At 48.6% G+C, this 15,973-nt stretch overlaps 1 protein-coding gene across 1 annotated transcript; it reads right to left on the bottom strand.

The window, feature by feature from the left end:
- Nucleotides 1-3,675: 3,675 nt before the first annotated feature.
- CBR3 (carbonyl reductase 3) lies at nt 3,676-15,404 on the bottom strand. Its single transcript, XM_002761409.7, has 3 exons — nt 15,009-15,404; nt 12,469-12,576; nt 3,676-4,168 (listed from the first exon to the last, which is right to left on the bottom strand). The coding sequence occupies exons 1-3, from the start codon at nt 15,295-15,297 to the stop codon at nt 3,732-3,734; spliced, it is 834 nt and encodes a 277-aa protein (XP_002761455.2). The 5' UTR covers nt 15,298-15,404; the 3' UTR covers nt 3,676-3,731.
- Nucleotides 15,405-15,973: the final 569 nt, after the last annotated feature.

Genomic DNA, 15,973 nt, shown 5'->3' with positions numbered 1-15,973 from the left:
AGTGACATATAAGTAGGCTGAGGGAAGTTTTTCTTGTTAAGTTTTTTTTGAGACAGGGTCTCATCCTGTCACTCAGGCTGGAGTGCAGTGGCGCAATCACGGCTCACTGCAGCCTTGACCTCCCGGGTTCAAGTAATCCTCCCAACCTCAGCCTCTGAGTAGCTGGGACTACAGGTGTGCACCACTAACCCCATCTAAGATTTTTTGTAGACAAGGGTCTTGCTATGTTGCCCAGGCTGGTCTCAAACTTCTGGGCTCAAGCAACCTGCCTGCCTTGGCCTCCCAAAGTGCTGGGATTCCAGGCATGAGCCACTCCATCTGGCCTGAGGAAGTTAAATGCAGACTAGGTAGGATTCAGACTCCCCCTACCCCAAGTAGATGAAAAAGTGGGTGAGAGCCGTGAGAGTTAAACTCACCCTTGGAGGAGCTGTCACTGTAAACCAGAAAGTCAGGAAAACAAACAGCTGCACACTGTGATGAACTAGAAACAGGTCATCTTGTTTAGTTCTGTTCCCCCAAATAAAAGAAACTTGAGGCTGGGAGCAGTGGCTCATGCCTATAATCCCAGTACTTTGGGAGGCTGAGGTGGGTGGAACATGAGGTCAGGAGTTCGAGACCAGGCTGGCCAACTTAGTGAAACCCCATCTCTATGAAAAATACAAAAATTAGCTGGGTGTGGTGGCACATGCATGCAGTCCCAGCTATTCAGGAGGCTGAGGCAGGAGAATTGCTTGCACCCGGGAGGCGGAAGTTGCAGTGAGCTGAGATAGTGCCATTGCACTCCAGCCTGGGTGACAGAGCGAGACTCTGTCTCAAGGAAAAAAAAAAAAAAGAAAAAGAAACTTGAGCATTCCCATACTTGACTGATTCCCTAAGGAAAAACAGCATTACCGCTTCTGACTGCAATGCTTACTTAGGAGATATTGAGTGACTTCTCTTTCTGGGTTTGAGAGGGGCATGGTTTCAAAGGCAGGAGTTTCCTGACTCCACGCCTCCATCCAGAAACCAGAGGGGTTTCAACTGTAAAGTTATTTGTCTGGATTTTTGGCATGCAGCCTAGGTAGAGAAAGCCAGGTGAGGCTCCTTTGTCCAAAAAACCCCGCCAAAAGCTCTGGGAGGAGGGGGCCCTGTAACTTAGAGTTGTGGACCAAGCAGCCAATTTGACATCAAAGATCACTCCAGAGGAAGTTTGAAAGAACTTCTCTCATTGGACATAAACATGAGTGGGGAGGGAATAACTCAAGTGTTAAAACTCCAGCTGCTCCTACCTATACGAATTCCCTCTCTGGGTCCCTTCCCAGGACAGTGTGGGAGCTGTCTCTCTCTCTCTCTCTGTCTAATCGCTTTTCTGCACACTCTTTGGGTCCATGATATTTATTCAAACGGCAAACTCACTGTGCTTCTAGGGCCCCTTTCCCCATTCTTCAGGGTTAGTGAGGCTGCAGTAAGCCATGATCGTGCCACTGTGCTCCAGCCTGGGCAACAAAGCAAGACCCTGTCTCAAATGTAAAAAAAAAAAAGGCTCAGGGAGTCACTGAAGAATCACCCTGGGCTGTAGTTCACAGGGTGGTGTGCATAGGTTAAGGAGAGACACTTGCACGTGTTGCAGTAAAGAGGGAAAGTTGAGGCCAGGCGTGGTGATTCACGCCTGTAATCCCAGCACTTTGGGAGGCTGAGGTGGGCAGATCACCTGAGGTTGGGAGTTTGAGACTAGCCTGGCCAACGTGGAGAAACACTGTCTCTACTAAAAATACAAAATTAGCTGGGTGTGGTGGCGCATGCCTGGAATCCCAGCTACTCAGGAGGCTGAGGCAGGAGAATTGCTTGAACCTGGGAGGTGGAGATCGCACCATTGCTCTCCACCCTGGACAACAAGAGCAAACTCTGTCTCAAAAAATAATAATAATAATAATAAAGATAAAGTTTAGGTGACTGGGCAACCTTGCAAACATTCTGGGAAGGCATGCAGAATGCAACACCCAGCAGAAAAATCTGGTTCGAAAGAAATTATGTCCCAATAAAAGAAGATATTCCTCCTGAGTCCTTCAAGCTCTACTGCTTCATAAGAACCAGCCAGGTGCGGTGGCTCATGCTTATAATCCCAGCACTTTGGTAGGCTGGGGTGGGAAGATCACCTGAGGCCAGGAGTTTGAGACCAGCCTAGCCAACATGTTGAAACCCCATCTCTACTAAAAATACAAAAAATTAGCTGTGTGTGATGGCAGGCGCTTGTAGTCCCAGCTACTTGGGAGGCTGAGGCAGAAGAATCGTTTGAACCCAGGAGGTGGTGGTTGTAGGCGTACTCCAGCCTGGGTGACAGAGTGAGACTCTGTCTCAAAATAAAAAAAAGTATAGGAACCAACAAAAATACACTCAAATATAACAAAACAGAATGAGGTGCAAAGAAAGCCTGCAGAGCTAAGGAAATAGAGGATGAGGCATCATCCTTACAGAATTAAAAAACTGGAAATAGCATGGTGGCTCACACCTATAATCCCAGCACTTTGGGAGGCTGAGGCGGGTGGATCACGAGGTCAAGAGATCGAGACCATCCTGGTCAACATGGTGAAACCCTGTTTCTACTAAAAAGAAAGCTGGGCATGGTGGTGTGCACCTGTGGTCCCAGCTACTCGGGAGGCAGGAGAATTGCTTGAACCCAGGAGGCGGAGGTTGTGATGAGCAAAGATCTCGCCATTGCACTCCAGCCTGGGTAACAAGAGCGAAACTCTGTCTCAAAAAACAAAACAAAACTGGAAATAGCAAGGAAGAGCTGGAAAATGCTGGAGCTCTGACTCTACCATTCTAAAAGCACTCGCTATGCCAGTGGTTCTCAAAGTGCAGTGCCGGGACCAGCAACATCAGCACCATCTGGGAACTTGTTAGAAATGAAGTGAATTGGTGCGGGGAGGGGAACCAACAACTGTTTCCATCAGCCCTCCAGGTGGTCCCGATGCCCACGAAAACGTTCTTCTCCCTCTCAGGCTAAAGAGTTGGGCATAGCAATGTTGTTGAGCTCCAGATTCCAGAACCAGAAACACCTTTCTCCCAGGGAGATTCTAATAGACATTCATTTTCAAGAACAGAAAGAGAATCAGGTTGGGCATGGTGGCTCACACCTGTAATCCCAATGCTTTGGGAGGCCGAGGCAGGTGGATCCCCTGAGGTCAGGATTTTGAGAACACCCTGGCCAAGATGGTGAAACCCCGTCTCTACTAAAAATACTAAAGTTAGTTGGGTGTGGTGGCGGGCACCTGTAATCCCACTACTCACTCAGGAGGCTGAGACAGAGAATTGCTTGAACCTGGGAGGTGGAGGTAACAGTGAGCCAAGATTGCACCACTGCACTCCAGCCTGGGGGACAGAGTGAGACTTCATCTCAATTAAAAAAAAAAAAAAATCTGGGTTTGGTGGCTCACGCCTGTAATCCAGCACTTTGGGAGGCCAAAGCGGGCCAATCACAAGGTCAAGAGATTGAGACCATCCTGGGCAACATGGGGAAACCCTGTCTCTACTAAAAAAACAAAAAATTAGCCAGGCGTGGTGGCATGTGCCTGTAGTCCCAGCTACTGGGGAGGCTGAAGCAAGGGAATCACTTGAACTCGGGAGGTGGAGGTTGCAGTGAGCCAAGATAGCGCCACTGCACTCCAGCCTGGCGACAATCAAACCACAACATCATTTCGTTCATTCCATTCCACCAACATTTATTAAGCATCAAACTCTGAGGCAGACGTTTACCAGTTTTGCACAACTTTGTCATGAAGCAGCTGGCCTTGTGGCTCAGTAGCATCAGGAGGCAGGAGGGCCAAGTAGACAGGGGTGTCAGCCCCCTCCTCCACAGTCCTGATGCCGACTTCCTTAGTCACGTCTGTCTTCACTTGTCCTGGGCAGCACGCATTCACGAGAATCCTATCAGCTTTCCTCTTCTCATCCAGATGCCTGGCCAGGATCCTTGATAAGACCGTGACCCCCAACTTGGACACCCCATAAGGTAAGTTGGGCCAGCCTTCCCTCTCATGCACCTCATTTTTTGTGTCCTCGACAAACTTTTTCATGAGATCCACCAGGTCTGCCTCTGTGAGTGTCTCACTGCGGAACTTTTCCTGCAGGTCTTCACTGCAGTTTTCAAAAGCCCTTAAACACTGTGAACTACTGATATTCACCACTCTCCCTAAAACAGAGTGAGAGAAATATGAAAGCATATCACAGAGATACAACTATTGCTTGAACATACCAAACATACAATTGAGTCATGGTGCGGGTGTTTTTTTTTTTTTGAGACAGAGTCTCGCCCTGTCGCCCAGGCTGGAGTGCAGTGGTGTGCTGTCATCTCTGTCCACTGCAACCTCCGCCTCCCAGCTTCAAGCAATTCTCCTGCCTCAGCCTCACAAGTAGCTGGGATTACAGGTGTGCACCACCACACATGGCTAATTTGTATTTTTAGTAGAGATAGAGTCTCACCATGTTGGCCAGGCTGGTCTTGAACTCCTGACCTCAAGTGATCCACCTGCCTCGGCCTCCCAAAGTGCTGGGATTACAGGCATGAACCACCGTGCCTGGCCTTGTGCAGATTTAATTGCCGATTAAAAACGAAAATGTGGCTGGACACTGTGGCTCACGCCTATAATCCCAGCACTTTGGGAGGTCGAGAGGGGCAGATCACTTGAGCCCAGGAGTTCAAGACCAGCCTGGGCAACGTGGCAAAACTTTGTCTCTACTAAAAATATAAAAGTTAGCTGAATGTGATGGCTTGTGCCTGTGGTCTCAGCTACTCAGGAAGTTGACGTAGGAGGATCACCTGAGCCCAGGAAGTAGCGATTGCAGTGAGATGTGATCACACTACCACACTCCACTACACTCCAGCCTGGGTGACATGAATGAGATTCTTTCTCAAAAAGTAATAATAAAATTAAAAATATGACTATAGAAGGCATAATATGCACCCGTGGGTTTTAATATTTTTTTGGTCCCTATTCTCCCAAGGGAAGAACACACCTCCATCAGTAAGAAGGGCTCCCTTTTGCAGGATTCTCTGAGGTGGGTGAGGTAGTAAATTCGTAGATTTCCCCAGGAAGTTTCGTTTTCATTTTTTAATTTTTTTTTTTTTGAGATGGAGTCTTGCTCTGTCACCCAGGCTGGAGTGCAGTGGCATGATCTCGGCTCACTACAACCTCCCCCTCTCGGGTTCAAGTGATTCTCCTGCCTCAGCCTCCCAAGTAGCTGGGATTACAGGTGACTGCCACTATGCCCGGCTAATTTTTTGTATTTTTAGTAGAGACAGGGTTTCACTGTGTTAGCCAGGATGATCTCGATCTCTTGACCTTGTGATCCACTTGTCTTGGCCTCCCAAAGTGCTGGGATTACAGGCATGAGGCACTGCACCCAGTCCCCTAATTTTTTTTTAAGATACAGTCTTACTCTACCACCGAGGCTGGAGAGCAGTGGTGCAATCTCTACTCATTGCAACCTCTGCTTCCCAGGTACAAGTAATTCTCCCGTATCATCCTCCCTAGTAGCTGGGATTACAGGTGCCCACCACCATGCCTGACTAATTTTTGTACTTTTAGTAGAGATGGGTTTTGCCATGTTGGCCAGGCTGGTATCGAACTCCTGACCTCAAGGGATCTGCCTGCCTCAGCCTCCCAAAGTACTGGGGTTATAGGTGTGAGCCACTGCACCCAGCCTAAGATTTATTTTGTTCTGTGAGACAGGGTCTTGTTTTGTCACCCAGGCTGGAATGCAGTGGCATGATCTCGGCTTACTGCAACCTCCGCCTCCCAGGTTCAAGAGAGTCTCCTGCCTCAGCCTCCAAAGTAGCTGGGACTACATGTGTGTGCCACCACGCCTGGCTAATTTTTGTATTTTTTTTTAAGTAGAGATGGGGTTTCATGTTGACCATACTGGCCTTGAACCCCTGACCTCAAGTGATCTGCCCACCTTGGTCTCCCAAAGTGTTGGGGTTACAGGCGTGAGCCACCATGTGCCCGACCCCCTGGCAGTTTTATAAAACCGTTCCTCCCTGGCATACATACTCCAAGTGCTTGTAAACTTGCTTTCCAAGGGACAGTGCTCTCACCCTAAGGACTAATGCTCTCAATTTCCTAGGCACACCCAATTTTCTAGGGCCTCAATTCCTTAGTGCCACAATCAGCAACAAGCAATCCCTGGGGATGACTCTGTCTTTCATTGTAGATATTCCACATGTGGAATGGGCTGTTTCTCCATCCTGGTTTTTGTTTCATTACTTTTTTTTTTTTTTTTTTTTGACACAGAGTCTTACTCTGCTACCCAGGCTGGAGTTCAGTGGCACGATCTCTGCTCACGATAGCCTCCACCTCCTGGGGTCAAGTGATCCTTCTGCCTCAGCCCCATAAGTAGCTGGGACCACCGGCACATGCCACCATGCCTGACTGATTTTTGTATTTTTCATAGAAACAGGGTTTCTCCATGTTGGCTAGGCTGGTCTGAAGTCCTAACTCAGGAGATCTGCCCGCCTCGGCCTCCCAAAGTGCTAGGATTACAGGTGTGAGCCACTGCACCTGGCCTGATTTCATTATTTTTTAGTCCATATTTAATAATACTCATATTCATTAAATCACAAATTATTTATGTTGCTCATCATTCACAGCTGCTAAATTGTGCTCATAGAAACAAATATACAGGCGAAGAACTATACAACAATTTGAAGAGCTGGTGGAGATCCCGAAACCAGTAAACGTGTTAACTTACACATTTCATCAGTATCAAACCCTACTAATTTTGGCGGGTTCTTTTCTTATATGTTATTCTGAATGGATGGTCTCTGCTTCCAATAGGATTTCTAGATTTTTTTTTTTTTTTTTTTTTGAGATGGAGTCTCACTCTGTTGCCCAGGCTAGAATGCAGTGGCACGATCTCGGCTCACTGTAACCTCCATCTCCAGGGTTTAAGTGATTCTTCTGCCTCAGCCTCCTGAGTAGTTGGGATTACAGGTATACACCACCACTCACAGCTAATTTTTGTATTTTTAGCAGAGACGGGGTATCACCATGTTGGCCAGGCTGGTCTCGAACTCAGGTGATCCTCCTGCCTTGGCCTCTCAAAGTGCTGGGGCTGCAGGTGTAAGCCACTGTGCCCCGCTGGATTTCTAGATTTTATTTCATTTTCTGAATGGTGTTCCCCACAGGTGCACATTGCAGCAGAGCTGCACATTCTTGGGGACCCCAATCCCACAGGAGACACCCTCACTCTGTCCTTGAAAACTAGCACCTCACTCATCCTCCCAGGTACTTAGTACTATTCAGTATTTCTTTCCTTCTTTCTCTCTCTCGCCTTCAAAGGTGAAGTGTATGTGTGTATTTCTTTCCTGTTACAGAGAAGTTGCAAGAATAGTTCAATAAACATCCTACACCCTTCACCTAAGTTCACTAATTGTTAACATTCTGCTACGTTTGCCTTTTCCCCCTCTCTGTCCCTTTTCCTCTCCAAGTTGCTGATATCATAAACCTTCATCTTAAGCACTTTAGTATTAAATATGGTAGCAAGGGCATTCCCCTACATGACTACAGTTGTGACCACATGCATTTATCATTATATAACACTATTATCTAAAATACAGCCCATATTCAGATGTCTCTGATTGTTCCAATTATGTTTTTTTTTTTTTTTTGAGATGGAGTCTTGCTCTGTCGCCCAGGCTGGAGTACAGTGGTGTGATCTCAACTCATCGCAAACTCCACCTCCCGAGTGATTCTCCTGTCTCAGCCTCCCAAGTAGCTGGGATTACAGGCATGCACCATGATGCCCAGCTAATTTTGTATTTTTAGTAGAGATGGGTTTTCTCCATGTTGATCAGGCTGGTCTTGAACTCCTGACCTCAGGTGATCCACCTGCCTTGGCCTCTCAAAATGCTGGGATTACAGGTGTGAGACACTGTACCTGGCCCCAGTAATGTTCTTTTAGAGTTTTTGTTTGTTTTAATCCAAGGTCTGAAATGGGATCATGGATTGCATTTAATTGTCACATGTCTTTCATGTATTTTAATGTAGGGTAGTTGACAATGACCTTGTTTTTGAAGATTCCAGACCATTATTTTATAGTATTTCACTCAAAGTGGATTGCTCTGATTTTCTTATGATTAGAGTCACATCAATATTTTGGCCAGGAATACTACATCAGTGGGGTTGTGTTCTTCACTGCTTTCTAAACAGCTTTCTTCTCAAACTTGGCGGCTACAAGGAATTAAATGTAAAAGGGAAAGGAAGAAAGAAAACACAGATCACAGAAGCCGTGCCTTCGAGGAAATAAATCCTCTTAAGGGGAGGAGGTGTCCCCTTTGATCTGAGGGCACACCTCTGGGAGAGAGGCCAGGGGCTGACAGTCAGCCTCGTCAGCCAGATGGTTCATCAACCCTGCGAAGGGCTGCACCCACACCGCCCTCTGCTGAGGTCCAGCTGGCCCCATCAGTCGGAAACACCTGCTGCCTCACTCTAGAAAGAGTAGGCAAGTTGCTCCCTCTAGTGGCTTAGTAGTTGCTTGGCCTGTTTACTCAGAATCTTGAACAAATAAGCAAGTCAAATACAGATGGTCCCTGCCTTATGATGGCTCCACTTAGGACTTACTGGCTTCACTGATTGCATTTCACTTTCAGTACAGATTCAGTAAATTACATAAGATACTCAACACTTTATGATAAAATAGGCTTTGTGTTATATGATTTTGCCAGACCATAGGCGAATGTAAGCATTCAAAGCACCTTGAAGCTACGCGAGGCTGACCTATGGTGATAGTTGGTCAGATGTGTTAAATGCATTTTTTTTTTTTTGAGACAAGGTCTTGCTCTGTCACTGGAGTACAGTGGTGTAATCACAGCTCACTGCAGCCTCAAACTCCTGGCCCCAAGCAGTCCTCCCACCTCAGTCTCTCAAGTAGCTGGAGCGTGCCACTATGCCCAGCTAATTTTTTATTTTATTTTTTATGTAGAGATGGGGTCTCCCTGTATTGCCCAGTATTAAGTGCATTCTTATGATATTTTCTTCTTTTTTATTTTTTTCTGAGACAGGGTCTCACTTTGTCACCTAGGCCGGAGTGCCGTGGTCCAATCTTGGTTTACTGTAACCTCTACTTCCTGGGCTCAAGGGATCCTCCCGACTCAGCTTCCCAAGTACCTGGGACTACAGGCGTGTGCCACCATGCCTGGCTAATTTGTGTATTTTTCTTGTAGAAATGGGGTTTCACCATGTTGCTCAGGCTGGTCTCAACCTCCTAGGCTCAAGAGATCCACCCACCTTGGCTTCCCAAAGTGTTGGGAATACAGACATGAGCCACTGCACCCGCCAACCTATGATATTTTCAACTCACGATGGCTTTATTGGGACTTAGCCCCAGTGTCAGTTGAGAAGCATCTGTTAACTTTCTTTAAATTGATTTTTAAATGCTAAATAAAAAACGGCTTTTAAATCAGTCTTATAGGTAAAGAAAGTGATTCCTACAAATCAAGGGGCAATGACGCCCAGTGTTTTGCCACCCGGTAAACATGAGGTTTATTAACAAGTCACATTTTTTTTTTTTTTTTGAGAGAGAGAGTCTTGCTCTGTCACCCAGGCAAGCTGGAGTGCAGTGATGGGATCTCAACTCATTGCAGCCTCCGTCTCATAGGTTCAAGCGATCCTCCTGCCTCAGCCTCCCAAGTAGCTGGGATTGCAAGAGTGGGCCACCTCACCTGGCTAATTTTTGTATTTTTAGTAGAGACAGGGTTTCACCATGTTTGCCAGGCTGCGGCCAAAGTGGTCTCGAACTGCTGACCTCAAGTGATCCCCTCCCCTACCTCAGCCTCCCAAAGTGCTGGGATTACAGGTGCGAGCCATCAAGCCCAGTTGACAAGTCACATATATTCTCAATGTGTTGTAAACCAGCAATTCCCACTTCAGGAAGTAATGTTACTTAGAATTGATTACAGACAGTGATTCACCTGCTCTGGGCTAATCCCGGAGCCCCACCAGGGGTTTCCATTATCTTTCAAAATGGCTTGATTTACTTTCTTTCTTTCTTTTTTTTTTTTGCGACAGAGTCTCATCCTTCGCCCAGGCTGGAGTACAGTGGCATGATCATGGCTCACTGCAGCCTTGACCTTCTAGGCTCAAGTGATTATCCCACTTCAGCCTCTGAAGTAATTGCAGTTGCAGACATGAGCCACCATATCTGTCTAATTTTAAAAAATCTTGTAGAGACAGGGTTTTGTTATATTGCCCAGGCTGGTCTCAAACTCCTAGGCTCAAGTGATTCTCCTGCCTCAGCCTCCCAAAGTGCTGGCATTGCAGGTGTGCACTATGGCGCCCAGCTGGTTTACAATCATCTGGTGCTGTAATTCTTCACCGGAATGAATTATCCTAATCTGATCGAGTGGAGAAGCCAAGAAACCTGATACAACTTCCTGTTCTATTTACTACGTGTCTGTGTTTGTTTCTTTGGGCCTCAGTTTCCCTCTCTTCAAAGTGGAGGGGTAGGAATACCTCCACTTGGGAGGCTGCAGCAGGAGGATTGCTTGAGCCCAAGAGTTTAAGACCAGCCCGGGAAACATGGCAAAACTTCCATTCCTTTAAAAAACAAACAAACCAACAAAAAGGTTTATCACTGGATGCAGAAACTTCTTAACCTAAACAGGTGAATGGTGAGAGTTGCATTTGTACTCTTACACTCCATCAGTTTCATAGTGGGATGGGAGCGTCAAAAACCTGTAGGGAGAACTGCAGGTGCCCTGAAAGGGGATTGAGTTTTAAAGGTGTCTTTAATACCTTGCGGCTCACAAGTTCCCATTCCAAAATTTATCAGAAGAAAACTTCCCAACATGGGGTAAAAGACATCCCTACCATGGCTGCATCCCTAGCAGCCATAAGAAAGATAGACGCTTTCTGTTCAAATCTGGAGAGAGCCCCAGACATATTTAGTAAAAAACGCTGGGCATAGTGGCATGTGCCTGTAGTCCCAGCTACTTAGGAGGTGAAGGCAGGAGAATCCCTTGAACCCAGAAGACATGCGTTGCAGTGAGCCAAGATCCCACCACTACCCTCCAGCCTGGGTGACAGAGCGAGACTGTCTCAAAACAAAACAAAACAAAACAAAAACCCACCACATTTCTAATAAGGACAACAGTTCTAAGAATCTACAGTCAGACAGTTAACTTCTTGGGGAAGAAAATCCCCAAGGAAGCCAGTTTCCCTGTCTCCCAGCAGAGCTGTCATTGTATATTTCAGATTCTTTGCTAATGGCTGTCTCCCCAACTAGACTCTCAGCTCCGCAAATGAGATAATCCGTGTCTACAATGCTCACCATTGCAAGCCCAGAACCCAGCGTAACGCCTGGAATAAGCAGCACTCCAATATTTGTGGGAAAAGTATAATGGTAACATTTACTGAATACCTGCAGGCATAAGCAAGATATTTCCTAATAAAGAAAATTTCTAGGCCAGGTGCAGTGGCTCACACCTGTAATCCCAGCACTTTGGGAGGCAGAGGCAGGTGGATCACTTGAGGTCAGGATTCGAGACCAGCCTGGCCAACATGGTGAAACCTCGTCTCTACTAAAAATATGAAAATGAGCCAGGCGTGGTGGTGCACACCGGTAATCCCAGCTGCTTGGGAGGCGGAAGCAGGAGAATTGCTTGAACCCAGGAGGCGGAGACTGCAGTGAGCTGAGATCATGCCACTGCACTCCAGCCTGGATGAAAGAGACTCCGTTTCAAAAAAAAAAAAAGAAAAAGAACATTTATTTTGGATTTTCTGAATCAACTTCAGAAAGTTTGGTACAAGAAGAAAGGAATACAGAGATAGTCGCGATGCTAGAACAGATACCGAGGTCCAGAGAGGAGCTAGATGCGGGCCCATCACCTCAGAGGGCTGGAGGACTCCTGAGATTGACCAGAGGCAAGAGGCTTTTGGGGACTTGGAGCATTCTGCATTGTGACATGTCATACGTATCCTTGAAAGTTAAAGCTAAGGCTGGGCACAGTGGCTCCCGCCTGTAATCCCAGCACTTTGGGATGCCGAGGTGGGTGGATCACCTGAAGGTCAGGAGTTCCAGACAAGCCTAGCCAACATGGTGAAACCATGTCTCTACCAAAAATATAAAAAATTAACCGGGTGTGGTGGCAGGTGCCTATAATCCCAGCTACTCAGGAGGCTGAGGCAGGAGAATCAATTGGACCCAGGAGGCGGAGGTTGCAGTGAGCCGAGATTGCATCATTGTGATACAGCCTGGGCAACAAGAGCAAAATTTATTCCCACCCTGCCCCCCCCACCCCTGAGAAAAACCCCCCAAAACTTAAAATACTGGAGTGAGAAGCCAAACACTATGGGAAAATGAAGCAATTTTCTATTTTTCCCCTTCAGAGAAATAGCACCCCTGAGTGATTTCTGCAGGGCAGCCTGCCCCTGGGAGCCTGTGGCCCACTTCTTACTGAGAGGTACAACCCGACTGTCCACACACTGGACTTACCATGAGGTTTCATTATCGGCAGTAACTCGTTGCATATGTTTCTAGTGGCAAAAAAATTTGTCTTCAGTGTCAACTCAGCTTTAACATCAAAGGGCGTTGGATCATTATCTTTCAAACAGAGAAAGAAACAAAAAGAAAGTTGTATTTTCCCATCTGAAACTCACATGACAAAGTGGATCCTAACTCCTAATGACTAAAGGAAAAACAAGTTAACTGTAAAACCATTTTTATTTTATTTTATTTTTTTTGAGACGGAGTTTCGCTCTTGTTACCCAGGCTGGAGTGCAATGGCGTGATCTTGGCTCACCGCAACCTCCGCCTCCCGGGTTCAGGCAATTCTCCTGCCTCAGCCTCCCCAGTAGCTGGGATTACAGGCATGCGCCACCGTGCCTGGCTAATTTTTTGTATTTTTAGTAGAGATGGGGTTTCACCATGTTGACCAGGATGGTCTCGATCTCTTGACCTCGTGATCCACCCGCCTCGGCCTCCCAAAGTGCTGGGATTACAAGCTTGAGCCACCGCGCCCGGCCCAAAAACCATTTTGAAAAACGAGGTCGGTGATTCTCAAACTTTAGTGTGCATCCATCCGAATCACTTGCAGAGCCTGTTAAAACAGTTTCCTGGGCCTCATTGCAAAGGGCTGGGGTGAGGGCTCCAGAATTTGCAGTTCTTTTCTTTTCTTTTTCTTTTGTTTTGAGATGGAGTCTCACTCTGTTGCCCAGGCTGGAGTGTAGTGACTCGATCTTGGCTCACTGCAACCTCCTCCTCCCGGGTTCAAGTGATTCTCCTGCCTCAGCCTCCCAAGTAGCTGGGATTACAGGTACGTGACACCATGCCTGACTAATTTTTGCAGAGACGGCATTTTGCCATGTTGGCCAGGCTGCTCTCGAATTCCTGACCTGAAGTGATCCACCCACCTTGGCCTTCCAAAGTACTGGGATTACAGGCATGAGCCACCACACCTGGGCTGAGTTTGCATTTCTAAGTTCCAGGTGATGTGACAGCCACTGGTCTCCAGCCACACCTTGAGAATACTTGGCTTTGACTACTGCTTCTTAAAGAAGGGAACTGGGGATTCTGTTGAAATGCAGGTTTTTTTTTTTTTTTGAGACAGAGTCTTGCTCCGTTGCCCAGGCTGGAGTGCAGGAGTGTGATCTCTGCTTACTGCAATTTCTGCCTTCTGAGTTCAAGGGATTCTTGTGCCTCAGCCTTCTGCGTAGCTGGCATTACAGGGGAGAGCCACCATGTCCAGCTACTTTTTGTATTTTTAGTAGAGATGGGGTTTCACCATGTTTCCCAAGGCGGGAGGTTCTGCCTTGCCATGAGTGAGCAGGTTAGCAGTTGCTGTTGGTCCATTCCCCACACCTTGAGAGGCAAGGGGAAGTCCCTTCACCTGTTGTCCAGGAAGCCGGGTATTTAGCCACCAATCTCCCAGCCCATGGCTGAGGGCTGCTTTAGGGAGTGTTAACCCCCAGTCTTGCACCCCAGCTCCCAGGAAGCCGGCAGGCTGAATTGCAGGTGCGAGTAAAAGAAAGTCTCAGGTCCTCATGCACAGCCACGCAGAATGCCAAGGGCCAAAGGGATGGACGGAGACTTCTGCTCCCCCATCCTTCATTTTACTTCCTGTTTCTTAGGCTTTTCTTCCCCACTAGGTTGGAAGGGAAGCTGGCTTGTTTATCTCTCTGTAGCAACTTTTTTTTTTTTTTTTTTGAGACAGCCTAGCTCTGTCGCCCAGGCTGGAGTGCAGTGGCGCAATCTCGGCTTACTGCAACCTCTGCCTCCCAGGTTCAAGCGGTTCTCCTGCCTCGGCTTCCCGAAGTGCCGGGATTACAGGCGTGAGCCACCACGCCCGGCCCAGCCGGTAACTTTCTTGAGTAGTATTTAGAGTAAGTAATCTCCGGATCCAGCCCCTCTCCTTAAGGAAGATGCTCTTTAGACCGCACGCACATATTTTGTAACAAACAAACTCGCCGGAGGAGGGAACGAAGGCTCGCTTCCTTTCTGCCAGAGTCTATCAAAGCTCTGCATTAAACAAACTGTGAAGTCCACCAAGTGCAAGTCCGCGTTAATCTTGTTTTAGCGATTCATTTCCTTTCTCCAGCAAATGCCTCCGGGCATCTATGAATGCGCCCTTTGAAGGAAAGCGAAAGCCCAAAGCGAGCGGTGACCCTTTCTTTAAAGAGAAAATGTTTCTTGCGTTGGGAGGAAAGCTGATGAACTCTAGCAGGGCGTTGCCCGCTCCCAGGAGGCCAGTTTTCCTGCACAGAGCAGCGGCTGACAGTTCGGGGAAGGCCGGGGGCCGCGCACAGGCTTGCACAGGCGGGCGGGCGGGGCGCGCTGTGTCTGCCGCCCGGGCCCGCCTGGGGTTCAGCGGATTATGGAAAGCGAAAACCACCTCGCGGAAGGCGAGGGCTGACCGCATCCCGAGGTGCCGGCGCGCCCTCCTCGGTCACTCGAGTGGATGGGTGGGGATCCTGCGGCTGGCCGCCCCGCACCCTCGGAGTGCTCCACGGCTCCCCGCACCCAAGCCCTGCACCTACCCCAGAAGACGATGCCCGCGTTGTTGACCAGCACATTGAGCCCTCCGTACTCCTTGCGCAGGAAGTCGCGCAGGGCGCGGATGCTTTGCAGGTCGTCGATGTCCAGTTGGTGGAAGCGCGGGCTCAGGCCCTCCGCCTGCAGCTGCTGCACGGCCGCCTGGCCCCGCGCTACGTCCCGCGCCGTGAGTACCACGTCCCCCGAGAACTGCCGGCACAGTTCGCGCGCGATGGCCAAGCCGATGCCCTTGTTGGCCCCGGTCACCACCGCCACCCGGCTGCAGGACGACATGGCTGAGCGGGGCGCGCAGGACACCTGCGTGCAGGGCGGACCGGCCTTCGGACCACCTGGGGCGCGCCCCGTGGAGCCTGGCCAGTGTCAAAGCCGCGGCGCAGACTAAGTTCTGCGATCCAGTGCTGCGAGTCTTAAAAGAACAAGGCCCACGGTCTGGGTTCCTCCCCTCCGAGGAGGGGCAGTCTGTGCCGAAGATTTCGTAATGTTTCAACTCCCGGGCCCGCCCCGTGCCCACGCTGCGCCCTTCTGGTTCTGGGCAATGAGCCGCCGGCTGATCTGCGAGGTGTGCTTTCCCCAAAGCCAAATCCGACTGTGGTGGGTCAGTCGGGGGCTCCAGATTCGTGGCAGCTGGACTGAAGAAACTATTTTGGGAAAATCCCAAAGTGAGAAAAACAAGTGCTGAGTAATTTTCTTGGGTGCGCGCCCATCATGCTCTGCGAGATGCGAATGTTTGCTTTTTCCTAAGATGCAGTGACTTCGCTTAGACATAGTAACTGCTTCTCTGGACGGAGGTCCCCTTGCTTGCTTAAAAGAACTCAGGAGAGGGAGTTAGATGACCTGTGAGCACATTAGCAGTTGTGGGCAGGTGACATCGCTCTGGGATCCCCAGTGGATGTGCCCCCAAGTGGGAGGGAATGTTTTTATTTAATCCCGACCTAACTCCTCTGGGTGC

This window comes from Callithrix jacchus, chromosome 21 (genome assembly GCF_049354715.1).
Source record: "Callithrix jacchus isolate 240 chromosome 21, calJac240_pri, whole genome shotgun sequence".
Lineage (NCBI taxonomy): Eukaryota > Metazoa > Chordata > Mammalia > Primates > Cebidae > Callithrix > Callithrix jacchus.
The sequence above is the reverse complement of the archived record's forward strand: the minus strand, read 5'-3'. Positions and strand labels throughout refer to the sequence as shown.